Source organism: Manis javanica, chromosome 7, assembly GCF_040802235.1.
Source record: "Manis javanica isolate MJ-LG chromosome 7, MJ_LKY, whole genome shotgun sequence".
NCBI lineage: Eukaryota > Metazoa > Chordata > Mammalia > Pholidota > Manidae > Manis > Manis javanica.
In genome coordinates this window covers 64,297,397-64,314,987 of record NC_133162.1, presented here as the reverse complement: position 1 = coordinate 64,314,987, position 17,591 = coordinate 64,297,397, and the positions used below count along the sequence as shown (strand labels likewise).

At 37.2% G+C, this 17,591-nt stretch overlaps 1 protein-coding gene across 27 annotated transcripts in view; it reads left to right on the top strand.

The window, feature by feature from the left end:
• LOC108396673 (putative neutral ceramidase C) overlaps positions 1 to 17,591 on the top strand; it is a 100,478-nt gene that overhangs the window by 45,051 nt on the left and 37,836 nt on the right. For 24 of the 27 annotated variants that reach the window (XM_073241063.1, XM_073241062.1, XM_073241060.1 and 21 more), the window contains 2 exons: positions 13,911 to 14,031; positions 15,531 to 15,656. In XM_073241063.1, the coding sequence (XP_073097164.1) occupies positions 13,911 to 14,031; positions 15,531 to 15,656 (247 nt within the window). Of the gene's footprint in view, positions 1 to 6,772; positions 6,801 to 10,839; positions 11,370 to 12,983; positions 13,153 to 13,910; positions 14,032 to 15,530; positions 15,657 to 17,591 lie in introns of those variants that run through there. The other 3 variants (XM_073241066.1, XM_017659625.3, XM_017659626.3) reach the window with 2 other exon arrangements.

Below are 17,591 nucleotides of genomic sequence, written 5' to 3'. Positions count from 1 at the left end.
ATTCGCATATCAGAGTGCTTGAAATTCTTAGCACTGGAGTTACTTTTTTTGAGTTTAAAGTGAGGTCCCTCACTTTAAAACTCCCTGATTAAATAAACTTTTTTTATATGGGTTGATGTACTAGGACTCCTTCTTCCATTATAATTAATTTGTCTATTGATTAATTGCCATCTAACATCTAACTTAATAGACTTTCTAAATGTCAGAAATGCAATTCTGTGCTTGGGGTATGTTATGATGTATAAGGCATGGTTCCTATCTTCAAGGGTCTTGAAGGCTTGTGGGGTGATTGGGTCAGGACAGACAGACAGACACATATCATAATGTAAATCAGATGGCCATCAGTGCTATCACCTGAGCATAAATAAATGCTGTGGGAATTTGGAAGAGGTAGTACTGGGTTGTATGTGGGTGCATTGTGGAAGACTTCAAAGAGAAAATGACATTTGAACTGGACTTGGGGAGCCATGGGATTTCTCTTGGACTCACGAGAAAGCAATGAGTTTTGAGGTCAGAGTCTGGGCTAGGTCAGGAACAAGTGAGAGAGGAATCTGAAAAGGTAAGCTGGCTCTGGATTGTGGAACACTTCTGTGGAGAATTCAGTTAGGAGATGGTCAAGGTAATAGCAGACATCAGTGACTAGACAGAATCTCAGATTTGTTGGGGGAAGAAAGTGGCTTTACCCTTATAGGTTGTACTTAACTTTAGGCTGATTGACTGAGACCATCCATGATTCCTTTAACTAGCTTCTGAATCATTTAACAATGCCAACAGAAAACTAAAAAATGCTATCATTTTTGGCAGGTATTCTCTGCTTCCTTGCATGTAACTATATTTATAGACACATATCTAGAAGTACTAGGGTCAATTGTCAAGGTTATAACAACTCTTTTCCATCTGCTGTGCTTAACACCCTGTGATAATTTTTTATTGTTTCTATAGCTGCCATATGTTCCCCTTGATGTAATTGATCCTGCAGTTGCTTCTTGTTGCATAGTGATAATTGCTCTTTGAGTACATTAAAAATGATCCAAACCATAAAGCCAAATCTGGGCTGCTAAGTAACTCAGCCACCATATGTAAGTGCCCGCTGTTACACAGAATCCCTAGGTATGAGTTGTTTGCAAGTACAGAATTTCTGATTTATGGAGCATGGAGATTATCTAGTTCAAACTTCAGCTGAGGCCCAGAAAGATTATGTGAGCTGCCTAATGTCACAGGCAAGATTATTCTCTTCACAGTGAAAACCATATTGAAGCTCATAATTTATTCCTTCCCCCTATCACTTTTGTTTTCATTTCTTCATTCAGTAAGTCTGCACTGGCCACCTACTATGTGCCATGCATGACTTCCCAGTCCTTGGAAGGATGAAATTCTTCTGGCTATGAAATCAGCAATGAAATATCTTAGAATAAATACCTGTGCCTGTGCTCCTTGAGCAAATCCCTTCAGCTCTCTGAGACTCACTTTGCACATTCCTCAAATGTAGATGTAACCTCATCTCTCCGCACAGAGATTATTATTAACTCATTCATTTATTAAATATTGTGGATTATATGTGTCATGAATTGAGACAGTACTCTAGATAACTGATGAGCAAAAATAGATGTAGTTGTTGTCATTATAGAATTTACAATTTACTGATGGAGACAAAAGGTATTCAACAGTCATACAAATACATGTATAATTATAATTGGGTTATGATACAAATACATACATATTTATAAGGTATGTACAGTTCTCTTAAAGGGATTTGACCTGGTCAGAGAGATTGGGGAAGGCATCCCTGAGGAAGTGACAGAACTAAAAACCAAAGAAAGGGTAAGAATTGTCTGGCCAAATAGGGGTGTGTGTGTGGAAAAGAACACTTAGCATTGATAGAGAAGCATGTGCAAAAGTCCAGTGGCTCATTTGAGGAGCTAATAGAAGGTCTGTGTGGCTGGAGTGCAGAGGACAGTGGGTCAGGGTGTTGTGAGTTAAAGTTTGAAGTAGAAATTTGATGCCATGATCAAGACTTTGGTTTTCATACCAAGGGAATTGGAAAACTATTAATATTTTAAGATAGGGTTGGTAACTGGAGCTCTCAAACGGTTAGGAAGAGTGGTGACTTGAGGAAGAAAATAGAATTATGTGCATGAAACTATTCCACAAATCATTAAGTCCTCTTCAGTTGTAGGCCAGCATTTGCTTCTTTTGATTCAGGCCAGCATTTGCTTCTGTTGATTTATCTATGTAAGGAAAATACTTCTGTCTTTTTGCCTGACACTCCCCTTTGCAGAAATACTAAATGATTTTTCTCCAAATGTAGAGAACATGTTTGGGATATTCTGAATTATGAATCAAAATGTAAGATGTGTAGCATTCACAAATTTCACTTTGGGCGACTCTGGAAAGTACCTTACAGAAGGAGTCTGTCATCCATGGAAAAGACAACACTGAGTCTTGAGAGAGATTCTAATGTGTATGAAGACACCATATGTATGAAAAAACTATGAAAGGAGAAAACAAAACAGACGTTTCAAACGTTTGCACCAAAAGGAAAGTCATGGAGATGGGTAGACAGTCTGAATGGCAGCTCTAGTGGATAGGGCTCTAGACTGTAACTTCTTACACAGTTGCAGAGGGCAGGTGGCCCTGAGAGTGGCAGCTGGGGAGGCTGGCTCACTTCTTCAAGCGTGGTGCAACAGGGTAAGCTGTCTCACTTCTCTTCCCTTCTCCTGTCTTTCTGCTTCTGCTAAGTTCTCTTCTTTCTTTGCAGAAGTGGCATGGATCTTTTTTTCTCACCTTGTCATTCTCTAGGAGTTGACACAGCACAGTTCATATTTGTCAGAAGTGTAAGGAAGGTCTGAGCAGGTTTCTGAATGATCCTTCTATTGCCTTCTATATATATCGCAAATTCTTTTGTTTTTACAGAAGGTACTTATGTAAGAGGGTTCTTTCAAGGCATTTTAAAAAACAAGAACAATGATTTGTTCAAGCTATTTGAATAGTTTGTATATACACTCAGAGCAGTCCAATTTTTGAAATTAAAAATTTACATGAAAGATAATGGCTTACAGAATTCATTTGTGGTGTATGTGTTTAAATTGTCTTTACCATCTATGATGATGAGGTCTTGAATTACAATGTCTGATAATCTATTCTCTATGTCTCTTTATTCTACCCTCTACATCATCCCTCTGTCTAATTAACCCCATTCAGATAGCAAATGCAGAAAACTCAGTGTCTGTCTTCACTAACCATTCTTCTCTTTTCTCAGTCTCATCCCATCTTTGTCCTTATAAACACCTCCCCATTAGCATAAACTGGTGTGTGAAGCTCTGCTCTCTATTCCCACATCCTGAATTTCTCTTCCCTGTTCTACCTCATCTATGTCATTGTGAAATTTGATGCTACTCTTTTTTTGTTTTCTTTTGTTTTATGTTTAATTTTTAAAATTTTTATTGAGGCACATACAGTAAAATGCACAAATCTTAGTGTGCAGCTCAATGAATTTTGGCATATGTATCTACTTACATAACCTTGTGCTGCCTTCTTGCTACAGCTTCTCTATCAGCTTGTCCACGTTGTTCCCATGGAGTGTAGGCCTCAGATGTGCAGTGAGTCTCCGTCGTATGTCTGGTCCATCCCTGTGTGAGGTTAAGGTGCTTAATAAGGGCTTTTTGATGACAAGGAGGATGGTAGTTGATGGATAACAGAGATAAATCATGCTTGTTAATTTAAATTGTCCCAATTTTAGAAACCAAAGCCATAAAAGCCAATTATCACAACTGGCAGAAGACATTGAACTTACTTGACTGTTGGATTTCTGGAAAGTTCTTTAATCCTACGAGATTTAGAAGGCTATTATTTTTTCCAAGTTTTTTTTCAGTATAGAAATAATATGTACCTACCATAGAAAATTCAAAGAATATAGGAAAGTAGAAAGAAAGAAAGAAAAATTAACTCAAAGTTACCCTTTCCAAAGTCAGCTGTGGTTAATATTCAGATACATTTCCTCTAGTTCATTTCCCTGTGTGGAACATATATGAAATAAGTGTGACTACAAGGCCATTCTGTCAAGGTGACTGCTTGCTCAGCTTCACTTACTCCAGGCATGAGAAACTTTAAAATACTGTGAAAAATATTAGCAATGTTATTTCCATGTACTGAGACTATCAGGTGGGATTTTTTTTTTTTGTAGTGACTCTATATCCAATAATGATTTTTTTTGTCTCAAAACCTATATCCTTTTGCTAATATAGTTAATGTAGGTTGGAATTTGCCCATGTATATTTTTCTATCATTTTCTTTCAACTTTTATCTGTTCATATATTTTAGCAGTGTCTCTTTTAATGAGTGAGTTTAGTCTAATTTTAGGAATTGTGATTATTCCCTACCTGGAATTTCTGTATCTTTTCACTTTGTGCTATTTGCCTCATTTTTTCAATGCTTTTTCTTCCTCTATCTTAGGATTGATAGAGATTTTAAAGCTCTTTAAAAATGAAAGATTATAATTTCCAAAGATGGCAGCAACAATAATTCTTATCCCACATATTTTATGCAAAGTGATCTTGTCAGTCCCCATCAAGAGGGGGAGATGATTTCTCCAGCCCTTGAAACTTGGCCAGTCCTGGGACAGCTTTGATCAAGAGAAGATGACAGAAGTGACACTGTGTTTAGGGCTGGGATAAGTTTTTTTTAAATAGACTTTATTTTTTAGAGCAGTTTTAGGTTCCCAGAAAAATTGCAGAATATCAGTGATTTACTATATGCTCTCTGCCCCAACATATGCCCAGCCTCCCCCATTTTCAGCGTCTGGGATCACAGTGGTATGTATGTGACAACTGATGAACCTGCACTGATGCAGTCTTATCACCCAAAGTCCATATATTACATTACATTAGAGTTAACTCTTGGTGTGGTTCTACACTCTTGGTGTTTTAAAAGCTTATTCTTCTGTCCATATATTTTCTCAAATTTCAATAATGAACAAAAAGAAAACTAAAACTCATCTGGTAAACCTGGGACTCAATAAATTTTATTCACATTTTTGTTACAAAGCCTTTTAGATATTTTCATTATCATATTTACATTTTTTAATTTAAAAAAAAGAAGACTTGTATATACCACTTGGTGACTTTTTCTTTCATTTAGAAACACCTTATGAATATCTTTCAGTGCTATTTAGTATTTTTTAAATCACCATTTAAAAATTGCTGTATAGTATTCCATTACATGTATGATAATGTACTCAGTGAATCAGCAATCATTTGATATTTGTTTTATAGTTTCTTTCATCATGAAGTACACTGTGATAAGCATTCTTGAACAGATATTTTGTATATTTGGCAAATATTTCCCTAAGCTAAGTTACTAGAAGTGGGATTGTTGAGCCAAGGAGGAATGCTTCATATTAAAGCTTTTCTCACAAACTGCCAGATGACCCTCTGGAAAGGTTTTTCTCATTTCTGTCCTGCTACCCAAGCATGAGTGGAGTGTTGTTTCTTGTGCTCTTGCCAATCTTGGCATCATCATGCTTTACAATTGCTGCTAAGTAATAGACCCTGAAGAGCCAAATCACTTTTATTTTCTCTCAATTTCTGAAGTTCCCAGTGAATTAAGCTGAATTAAAAACAACACTCTTATTGGCCATTTGCTTTTGTTGATCACTTAATCATGTCATTTAGGATGCAAGAATTTTGATTGCATTAGCTTAAAAGAACCCACTCAAATAATATCTCTCCACTAACATTATTGAGAGGGGCTTTTTTACCCGGGACTTCTGAAGATAATAAACGGAGGAGCTGAGAATGTACATCTCTTCTCTGAAGCAGAGATGGTAGTAACATTCTTCTGGATGCTGGCTCCCAAGTTTACCGGCAACGTCAGAGGGCCTCCTCTGGTCACAGCTCATTGTCTGTTTTCAGTCCAAGCAGTCTGGTTCTGTATTCATTGCTTGTGCTTGTTTAAAATTCAGGTCGTCTTTGGGTAAAATTCTAGGCCCAGTAACCTATCCAGTATAACACAATAAAACACCCTTTCCTCTCCTTCCCCAAACAGTTTGTAGTGGGGTGGGGTGAAGAGGACTGTAAAGGAGGTTGAAAAGACATGTGCTAAACGGGGTAATTCATGCCAGGTGCCACAACACACAGATCGTGAAGTTCCAGTGGCTCAACACATTAGAGATTTTAAATGTGCCTTTTCCCACTCAGGCAGAGTCTAATAAAAATTGGGTGGTCTTTCTGCACACACGTTATTGGCTAGAGCTATTCACATGCACATCCTGCTAGTGGGACTGGGAAATAGGTGACCTATAGTTTTTTTGTAAGTGCTGCCTGGAAGGCAGAGTTTCTTCCTTTAATTATTTCATGTCCACAGTCAATGGGTTGCATACACATAAGTTGAATACATATACACATGCACCATATAGCTTAAAACTGTATTAATGCTATGAAATATACACATAACACACTCACTCTCAGAACTTTATTTCTCTTTTCCCTTTTTCATCTCATCACCATCATCATCACCATGATGGTCCATTCCATTCTTAACATAGACCGGGCTTTATGCTAAGTACTTCAGATATATTTGTTCTTTCAATTGCCAGATGTTATCAGGTAGATATTACTATTATGTTGTGAGTATGATACTGAGGTTCAAATAGATTAGATGACTTCCATCTGACTCCAGAGCTAGTGCTCTTAGCCACTCCACCAGATGACCTCTGTGTTTGATACACTACTGTAGACTGGCTGGCTTAAAACAACAGACATTTATTCTCCCACAGGTCAAGAGGCCAGAAGTCCAAAATCAAGGTATTGGCAGGGTTGATGCCTTCTGGAGGCTCTGCGGGAAAATCTCTTCCATGCTTCTCTCCTAGCTTCTGGTGATTGTGAGCCACCCTTGACTTGCAGACATATCACTCTGAGATCTACCTCCGTCCTTACATTGCCTCCTTCTCTATGTCTCTGGGTATCTCTCTGTTCCTTTTCTCTTGTTTCAAGGATACCAGTTATTGGATTGAAGAACAGCCTAAACCAATGTGATTTTACTTGTTTGTTACCCTGTTTACATCCCTAAAGACTCTATTTCCAAATAAGGTCACATTCTGAGGTTCTGGTGGACATGAATTTTGGGGGATACTATTCAACCCACTACAGCTTCATATATTTGTGTTTACCCAAAGAGCTCTCATGTTATTACACATTTTCATGAATACTACCTTTGAATGGAAGCACAATATTCACTTTCCCTACTGATGGATATTTAGGCTGGAGAGGTAACAGCTAGCACATAGGACCTTGGTGTGCAGCACACACAGGTGCTCCCTTCTCGGGGCTGACTGAGGGGCTTAACTCAGTGAGCTGAGCGGAGGCCGGATTTCACCTCTATGTACCCTCTTTTCCAGTCACCTTTGTACAGTGCGTAACTTGCATGCTGGACATGGTGCCCCAGGTCCGAGAAAATGGAACCTGGGATGGGTTTGTTGTTGTTTTGGCATATTTAAGAAGCTCAATTTTACATTTGGCTTTTCTTTTCTGTTTCAGAGTAGGAAGTATATGATGTCTGAGTTGAAAGAGGCCTTAGAAAATGCTTCAGTTACATAGGAGGAGAGTGTAATTATACCATCTACATTAACTTGCTGCTAATTGACTCACAAAGCATGGTTCACATCTATTATTTTTCAGTCTTAAGAAACAGATACAGAAATTTGAAAGAAAATTGAATTAAGCTCCCTACAAACTAGGATAAGATACCAAATCTCTTGACTTTCCTGAGAATGTTGATTGTATCATGCTGACTCAAGTAAAGCCCTGCTCTAATGATGACATGGTCATTTAAAAATGTTTATCAACAGGGACACATTCATCCTTTGATGTCTATATTCTAACTTCTTTTGAAACAACCTACACTTTTCTTCCTGTCTTTTGAACTTTGCTTTGATGAATATTTTTTGACCAGATAAAATGTGAGGGCAGCCTTCTTAAATGAAAATGACCACCTTTCTATATATCTTTATTAATATCTATCTATTGCCATAGAACCTTGCTGTAACAAGCTGACATATATATATTTTTTGGTATCATTAACCTACAATTACATGAGGAACATTATGTTACCTAGGTTCTCCCTTTCACCAAGTACCCCCACAACCCCCATTGCAGTCACTGTCCATCAGCGTAGTAAGATGCTGTAGAATCACTACTTGTCTTCTCTGTGTTGCACAGCCCTCCCCGAGCCTCCCCCTACATTATACATGCTAATCGTAATGCCCCCTTTCTTCCCCACCCCCATTATCCCTCCCTACCCTCCCATTCTCCCCAGTCTCTTTCCCTTTGGTAACTGTTAGTCCATTCTTGGGTTCTGTGATTCTGCTGCTGTTTTGTTCCTTCAGTTTTTCCTTTGTTCTTACACTCCACATATGAGTGAAATCATTTAGTACTTGTCTTTCTCTGCCTGGCCTATTTCACTGAGCCAGGTCCATCCATGTTGTTGCAAATGGTAGGATCTGTTTTTTTCTTATGGCTGAGTAATATTCCATTGTGTATATGTACCACATCTTCTTTATCCATTCATCTACTGATGGACACTTAGGTTGTTTTCATTTCTTGGCTATTGTAAATAGTGCTGCAATAAACATAGGGGTGCATCTGTCTTTTTCAAACTGGGCTGCTGTATTCTTAGGGTAAACTCCTAGAAGTGGAATTTCTGTGTCAAATGGTATTTCTATTTTGAGCTTTTTGAGGAACCTCCATACTGCTTTCCACAATGGTTGAACTAATTTACATTCCCACCAGCAGTGTGGGAGGGTTCCTCTTTCTCCACAACCTCGCCAACATTTGTTTTTGTTTGTCTTTTGGATGGTGGCCATCCTTACTTGTGTGAGGTGATATCTCATTGTGGTTTTAATTTGCATTTCTCTGATAACTAGCGATGTGGAGCATGTTTTCATGTGTCTGTTGGCCATCTGAATTTCTTCTTTGGAGAACTGTCTGTTCAACTCCTCTGCCCATTTTTTAATTGGATTATTTGCTTTTTTTTTGTTGAGATGCGTGAGCTCTTTATATATTTTGGATGTCAACCCGTTATCGGATCTGTTGTTTATGAATATATTCTCCCATACTGTAGGATGCCTTTTTGTTTTATTGGTGTGTCCTTTGCTTTACAGAAGCTTTTCAACTTGATATAGTCCCACTTGTTCATTTTTGCTTTTGTTTCCCTTGCCCAGGGAGATATGTTCATGAAGAAGTCACTCATATTTATGTCCAAGAGATTTTGGCCTATGTTTTTTTCTGAGTTTTATGGCTTCATGACTTATATTCAGGTCTTTGATCCATTTAGAATTTACTTTTGTGTATGGGGTTAGACAATGATCCAGTTTCATTCTCTTACATGTAGCTGCCAACACAAGCTGTTGAAGAGGCTGTTATTTCCCCATTGTATGTCCATGTCTCCTTTATCATGTACTAATTGAACATATATGTTTGGGTTAATGTCTGGAGTCTCTATTTTGTTCCACTGGTCTGTGGCTGTGTTCTTGTGCCAGTACCAAATTGTCTTGATTACTGTGGCTTTGTAGTAGAGCTTAAAGTTGAGGAGCGAGATCCCTCCCACTTTATTCTTCCTCCTCAGGATTGCTTTGGGTATTCGGAGTCTTTGGTGGTTCCATATGAATTTTAGAACTATTTGTTCCAGTTCCTTGAAGAATGCTGTTGGTATTTTGATAGGGATCGCATTGAATCTGTAGATTGCTTTGGGCAGGATGACCATTTTGACAATATTAATTCTTCCTAGCCAAGAACATGGAATGAGTTTCCATTTGTTAGTGTCCTCTTTAATTTCTCTTAAGAGTATCTTGTAGTTTTCAGGGTATAGGTTTTTCAGTTCCTTTGTTAGGTTTATTCCTAGGTATTTTATTTTTTTTGATGCAATTGTGAATGGAATTGTTTTCCTGATTTCTCTTTCTGCTAGTTCATTGTTAGTGTATAGGAAAGCCACAGATTTCTGTGTATTAATTTTGTATCCTGCAACTTTGCTGAATTTAGATATTATTTCTAGTAGTTTTGGAGTGGGGTCTTTAGGGTTTTTTATGTACAATATCATGTCATCTGCAAATTGTGACAGTTTGACTTCTTTACCTATCTGGATTCCTTGTATTTCTTTGTTTTGTCTAATTGCCATGGCTAGGATCTCCAGTACTATGTTAAATAACAGTGGGGAGAGTGGGCATCCCTGTCTTGTTCCCGATATTAGAGGAAAAGCTTTCAGCCTCTCGCTGTTCAGTATGATGTTAGCTGTGGGTTTATCATATATGGCCTTTATCATATTGTGGTACTTGCCCTCTATACCCATTTTGTTGAGAGTTTTTATCATGAATGGATGTTGAATTTTGTCAAATGCTTTTTCAGCATCTATGGAGATGATCATGTGGTTTTTGTCCTTCTTTTTGTTGATGTGGTGGATGATGTGGATGGATTTTCGAATGTTGTACCATCCTTGCATCCCTAAGATGAATCTCACTTGGTCATGGTGTATGATTCTTTTGATGTATTTTTGAATTCAGTTTGCTAATATTTTGTTGAGTGTTTTTGCATCTATGTTCATCAGGGATATTGGTCTGTAATTTTCTTTTTTGGTGGGGTCTTTGGACAAGCTGATATTTTAATAGCACATACTTCAAAAGGTAGAGGCAGAAAAATGAAGCATCTATTATTCTGAAATTCAAGTAGCTTTTTTTTGGTACTTCTTTATCCACTTTTTTAAACTTTTATTTCTTTTTTGTCCTCTTTTAAATTTTTTGTAATACTTTTTTTTCAGTTTTGTGGAAGAAAAGTTCAATTCATTTTCTAAGGCCTAAAATAATGAAAATAAATAAATGACATAAATAAGAATTCAAGTTTGTAGTCTAATTAGTAGACCAGAGTTCTTAGCATTTGCTTTCTCCACAGATGTTATCATGAATCCTTGATGGTAGAGAACACATCTGATTCTGTCTGTGTTCCTTGGAGTTTAATACAATGCCAGCCACACACTGGGCTGCTAGTAAATCGTTGTTGATTGATTGGCTGGAACAACCACCATCTCTCCTTGCCCTTATCCACTGTGCTCTGCACTCCCTGCTATTCATTTTCTGAACACACTTCACCCCTTCCCAGCTCTGTCCTTTGCTGTGGGAGACTTTTCTCCACTGATCTCCTTACCACTTCCTACTTATCTCTTAAGACGCAGCTCAAATGTCACATCTTCTTTGAAGCATTTCTCAAGGTCAAGATGACACCTCATTCATTTCTGTCCCTAAAGCCTGGCACAGAGTCAAAGTAAAAAATATGTATTGAATGAGCAAGTGAGTGATCAAAAGGGACAGAGCCAGTATCCCATAGCAGGTAAGAACTTGGGCTTTCTGGTCTGGCAAACCTGGATTCATAGCCCTGCTTCTTGACTTAGAACTGTGTAACCGTGGTCAGTTTACTTTATCATTCTGAGACTTTGTTTCCTATTATGAGGATAATAATAGCATCCCACTCAGAGGGTTCTTGTGAGAATAAAGACCTACACATCCATTCGTTGGGCAATGAGAACTGTAAACAACATCCTTTACCTACTCAGTTCTCTACATGACAGTCGGTGGTGACAGAACTGTCCTACTGGGTTCCTCTGATCACACTGCAGAGGCTGCAGTCTGTCTGACACTGACTGACCTCAGTGCCGTCACATTGATATTTGGGCCAGAAAGCTACAGAATTATGGCCACCATCCCATTTTCCTTCCAAACTAAATGGGATAAAACTACAAAAAGCCTCCAATTAACCAGCAAACACTAATTGACTAGAATTTCTCCTTGGCATCTGAGGAGAAAGAGGCAAACTACAAAAAAGAAAGTAACATAAGGGTTTTTAAAATTATGGGCACCTTGCAAATAACTTCTATATGACCTTAGAACTACCTTCAGACTAAACTCTACCTTTGCATGGTGGCCAATATGCACTGTGGGGGTTGAATTCAGCTTGCAAACTGGTGATCTAGCCTAACACTCTTCTAAAAAGTTCAAAGTGAAAGTCAGCATTAAAAAAAAAACTATCGTGGAAATTCTCAAATATGTAACAATTTAGAGTGACTAGTCTAATGTATCTCCATGTAAATATTATCCAGCTTAAATAATTAGCAATACTCTGCCATTCTGTTTCACAAACTCTCCTTCCCTTTTTTGTTTGTTTTGCTATAATATTTAAAAGCAGATACCAGATAGCATATGATTTCATTTCTAAATATTTCGGTATGTATCTCTACCATATAAAAACTTAAAATTTAATTACAATCCATTATCACAACCCACAAAATTAAAAATAATTTCTTATGTGGTCTAAAACTCTGTGTTCAGTTTTTCCTGATTATATCAATAAAGTCTTTTTACAGCTGTTTTCTTTGAATACAAATCCAAGCATAGTCCACACACTGTATTTGTTGGGTAGGTATGTTAAGTCTTTTAATTTGTAACAGCTCCCTCCTTTTTTCCTTGCCATTATTTATTTAAGAATTTTTAAATCAGAAACTATTTCATGAAAACATGGATTTGTGGAAGATCTGGCCAACCTAGCTTATACTCACATGAGGCCACATTTGGCTGTAGCACAGCAGAGGATGCAGTCTTTAGATTGTGCAAATGCCTCTAACTCTCCACAGTCCACACTAGTCTCTATTGCACCAACCAGTTAACTCATTTATTGTGCCTACCCAACCCCCATGGGCATGGTTCTGGATGGCCTCCAACCTACACATCCATTGGTTGGGCAATGAGAACTGAATCTTGAATGATGACCACCTTGAATTCCCCAAACATCTCTAGTTATTAAGTAAATGTTTTGTGCACTACAGTATTCAAGTAGGAACATAAGCTGAAATGTTTAGGAAGTTTCAAGAGTTAAATCAACAAAACTTTTTTAAAAATCTTGAAACTGAAACTTTATGAACTGACATCTCTCTTTTCTTGGGTATTCTAGTTGATCTACTTTATAGCCTTCCATTCTGTAAATGTCTTCATCACCTGTATGGAGGTTTGATGCCAGAAAGGCGACTCGTTAAGGTATCACAAGATCCAAACTTTGGTCTTGATCCTCTATGACAAGTGGGTCACCAGTTTGCTTTTCTGAGACACCTTGCAGAATGGAGGTAATAACAACTTTTCTCTCAGGGTTGTTGTGATGTTCAAATAAGGCAACAGATGTGAAATTAGTTTGTAAACTATACAGTTCTACACTTAAACAAGGTATTACTATGCATAAGGATATACTGAATTATGCATAGCTTCGTCTTTCACACCTCCATGCATTTACTCTGCTGTTTTCTCTCCCAAGGATGCCCTTAAGAGTTAGTTGCTAGTCCTCTGTGCTCCCCAAACACTTAATGCCTATTTCTTTATAACATTTGTTACCCTGTAGTAAAGCCATTTGTTCACATCTTTGTCTTCTGCAAGATTCTGAGGGTAAACTGCAATCTGTTTAATGCTTGGCACATAGCAGACTCTCAGTAAATGTCTTCTGAGTTGGATAAGATTGATCTGAATAATTATGTGTGTGCCTGTCTTGAAAGACAATGTCTATGTCTATATACAATTCTTTAGATCTATTATCTGGTAACTGGCCAGTCTTGTTAAAAACTTATGATGAAGATGACAATGATGAAATATTCCTAAAAATTAAGTTTTGTTTGTTTAAGTAAATGAACAGACTTCTTGAGTATATTATTAGTAAGTTAAGCTTATTAACAGTGAAAGAACCTACCTGTGGAATGCCTATTATTAAAAAAACTTTTTTCTTCCTGGATTAAATGTAAGCTCCCAGTCACGTTTGATCTCAGCTCTCTGTTTCTCAGGGCTTTTTACTCTTTTTTTTTTTTTTTTTTACTCAACGCTTCTTGCTCTTTTACAGCTGGTTTGCCATCCACCCAGTCAGCATGAACAACAGCAACCACCTTGTAAATAGTGACAATATGGGCTATGCATCTTACCTTTTTGAGCAAGAGAAGAACAAAGGATATCTACCTGGACAGGTGAGAGCGTATGTCATCAAAAGCTTCAGCTTAAGTCATTGACTTCATCATTCATGCAATATTCAGGATCGTTGGCTCAAATCTTCAGATTAAAGAATCATCATGGCATCACATACCAATATACTTGGATAAGAGAAATTCTCCATCTTTCCTCTTAGGGAAGGAAAAATTTGAAATGACTAGTACACTTTGTGTCAAATACTTCATAAAGTTACAATTCATTGGGAAGGAAGGGCAAGTTCAAGATATTTGCAATATAAAATAATTTTTGATCAACTGGGAAGTACGACAAACTGTGTTGATGTTATCTGTTGTTTTCAGAGCTATAAAAATATTAAGCACCTTCTTAATGATGTAAGAACCTGAATGAGGACAGGTGATAAGTTCTTTTCAATGGTGAAGACTTTCCTTTTAATGATGAATTTCTCTTCAAGGACTCTGTTCCATTTTCCTGCAATAAGACCTAAGGCTTTTTTTTTTATTTAAATTTTGAAATAGTGAGTGGTGGGATTAGAGATGGGAAGCCAGGAACCAGTTCACATACTCCAGGAAGCTCCTCACCTCTATATAAAGTATCGAATACAGATAGATAAATGGCAAGGAGGGATCCTGCTGTGCTTGATCCCAGTGTCCGAGCCCCAGATGCAGAAGAATATGCGATGGGATGAAAGCCCTAGGACTCTGCCTAGAATGAATGTTCTGTTTTAAAAAATATTAGCCCCATGAACATTCAGTCTGATGTTTCAGCTCCTTTGTTAACAAAAATTTCTCCATTTTTTTTCATTTTAGCCTCTATGTTAGGGAAAAGAAAGGATGTTCCCATTTATCATCACTGGCTAGATGCTAGTTTGAGTTAAATGATCTTTCTGGTATAAAACAAGAAATGATCTCTAATACTTGCTTATCTCTTTCCCTAAGAAAATGTAGGACATTTATTGTGGAATGGCAGACCAGTTGGGTTCATGTTAAGGTCTTGTACCAGTCTAAAGGGTTTTGTGTTGTTACTTTAGGATAAAGAAATGGAGAAAATGCAGAGGGCCGGTCTGGATGGTGGGTGGTATATTTAGGTTCAGCTTTGCAACAGGAAAATCTGGATTGGCTCTTTTCTTTTTGAGCCAATAAGATACATTTATTTTAAAAGGAAACATGGATCTCTGAGCCCCAGTTACCATACCAAAGACTAGATTGATTGGTCAGCATTTTATAATTTGTTGTCGCATGCTGTTTCTTGTCGAAATGTTTCTGTCTGAGGCACAAATTAGAAACTCTCCTTCTTGAAACAGCTTTACTGATAATTGAAATATCATGAATAGTAATATGTATGCTGACTGCAATGTGAGCCTTTTCAGAAATAAAACATTCTCAGAATATTGTATATCTCATGTATTGCATGAATGTGAATTTGAATAGTTCACCAGAATGGACTGAATGTTTGCATTTTTAATGAAAGTCATTATGGGAAATAAGAATAAAATGCAATTGGGTGTTTCTTTTGGCAGGGACCATATGTAGCAGCATTTGCTTCATCAAACCTGGGAGATGTGTCCCCCAATATTCTTGGCCCACATTGCATCAACACTGGAGAATCTTGTGATAATGCCAATAGCTCTTGCCCCATTGGTGGGGTAGGTAATTATTATATGGATTCTTTGTTTTGCATCTTGTGTACATTTTCTGTTTAAAGAGTCACCATTAATTTACAATTATGCCTTCCTCAGGTATATATTAGCCTATTATTGCTAGCATTTGCTCTTCTCAAAAGCATCCACTAAATTTTGATTGGGTGAAATTAGAGTGTTCCATCTGATTGACTGTTAAGTGTTTTGAATGGTGAGACAGTTCAGTAAGTATCAGAGATTAAATACCCTTCCCTAAACTTGGACAGTCTAAAACATTTTGCCTTGGCATTTCTGACATCACATGTTAGTTCAAAAACTGCCTGCCTGAAACATTTCTCACTGATTATAGAGTCTATAGGGTCTTTAAATAATGCAAAGGTCAAAACTCTTTTTCTTTTCTTATAAAACTACAAACAAAAACAACATGCTGTAAAAGCTCAAACATGGGAAGCGTAGAAGCAATGAAAAGCGAAAGTCCCTGCTTGCCTCCCCACCCGCCCTGCCCTCTCTCCTTTCCGGAAGTTACTACTCTCACACCTCTTCCAATTTGTCTATGCACTCATAAATAAAATTTTTTAACTTTGTTGATTTTTTTTATTGGTTTGGAGTTTGACTAAATTGGCTTGGAAATCTTTTAGGAACATATGTAGGTCTGTGTGGTAAGTTTTAAAGAGAACAAGTAGGGTTGTACTGTTATTTATTGAACTGCCTCCTGCCCCCCATTTTCATTTATATTGTTTCAACTTTGACATGAACAGCAGATACTAGTTTGTGGGTTTTTAATTCGTTGTGTTTATAGAACATTTCACCTGTGATATTACACTTACTAAACACTATTGTCTGGGCTACTGATTCCAATCACCCCCACCCAATGAGCAATATAGTTTTCACAATTATACGTTTCTATTATATATAAAACCTTCGTTACCCTTCATTTGCAAAATTTTCACACATTATTACTTCACATTAGATTTTAAGATGACTTCAAATTCCAAAATTCATAAATGAAATGGTTAAACAAGTTATGATACTTATTTGTGATAGAATATTCTACACCATCTTAATGTCTTATGTTGGAATACTTAAGGTTGGACCAAGTTCATAATACACAGTGTTAACTAAGAAAATTAGGCTTTAATATTGAGTATTCATTATGATTGCAGTTTTGAAAATAAATGCAATAAGAAAACAAAGTGAAACACACTGTTAACCATGGTTTGCTCTTTTTGGCAGTATTTTAAGTGCTTTTTATTATTTAATTCTATTTATACATTTTTTTTGCATATTTTCTACAGTGAGCTTACTTTACTTCATAAACAGAAAACATTACAACAAAATCATACCCCCACCCACAACAGAATTCTGTTTCTCTCTATTATTCTCCATGTGTTGGCTTTCCTCATATTTGCAAGGTGGTGGTCAGCAGTGAAGAAGCTGTATGGCTTTTTTCCCCATTTACAGAGGAGAGAGCAAGTTTCTCTAACCATGGATTAAAAATTCTTTTCAGTCTGATTGGTTCCATTTCTGTCTCATATCTATCCCTGGACCGTAGCAGTTGCTGGGGAAATAGCACACGTTGATTGACTTAAACTGGGGTTCCTGACCAATCTTTGGCAGGGCACAAGGAATTAACTTGATTGCCTTAGACTTATTGGAATTAGGAGTGGGATCATTGACTGCAAGGAGAGAGATGGCTTTCTCAAAATCAGGATTCACTTAGAAAGGGGAAGGTAAATGGGTGATGTTGCCATGTCTTCTGCTTCATTGTGGTTTCTTAACAAAATTGTTTTCTAATTTAGAAAATACCTTTCATGGTATTTTCTTCAAAAATGATCTATGCTTGTTAAAAATTCAGATAATATTGAAAAGTTCCTAAAACAAAACATGTAAAGGGGCACCTCCTCACCCCACAGTTAACCTGTTCAAATTTTAATGAACATT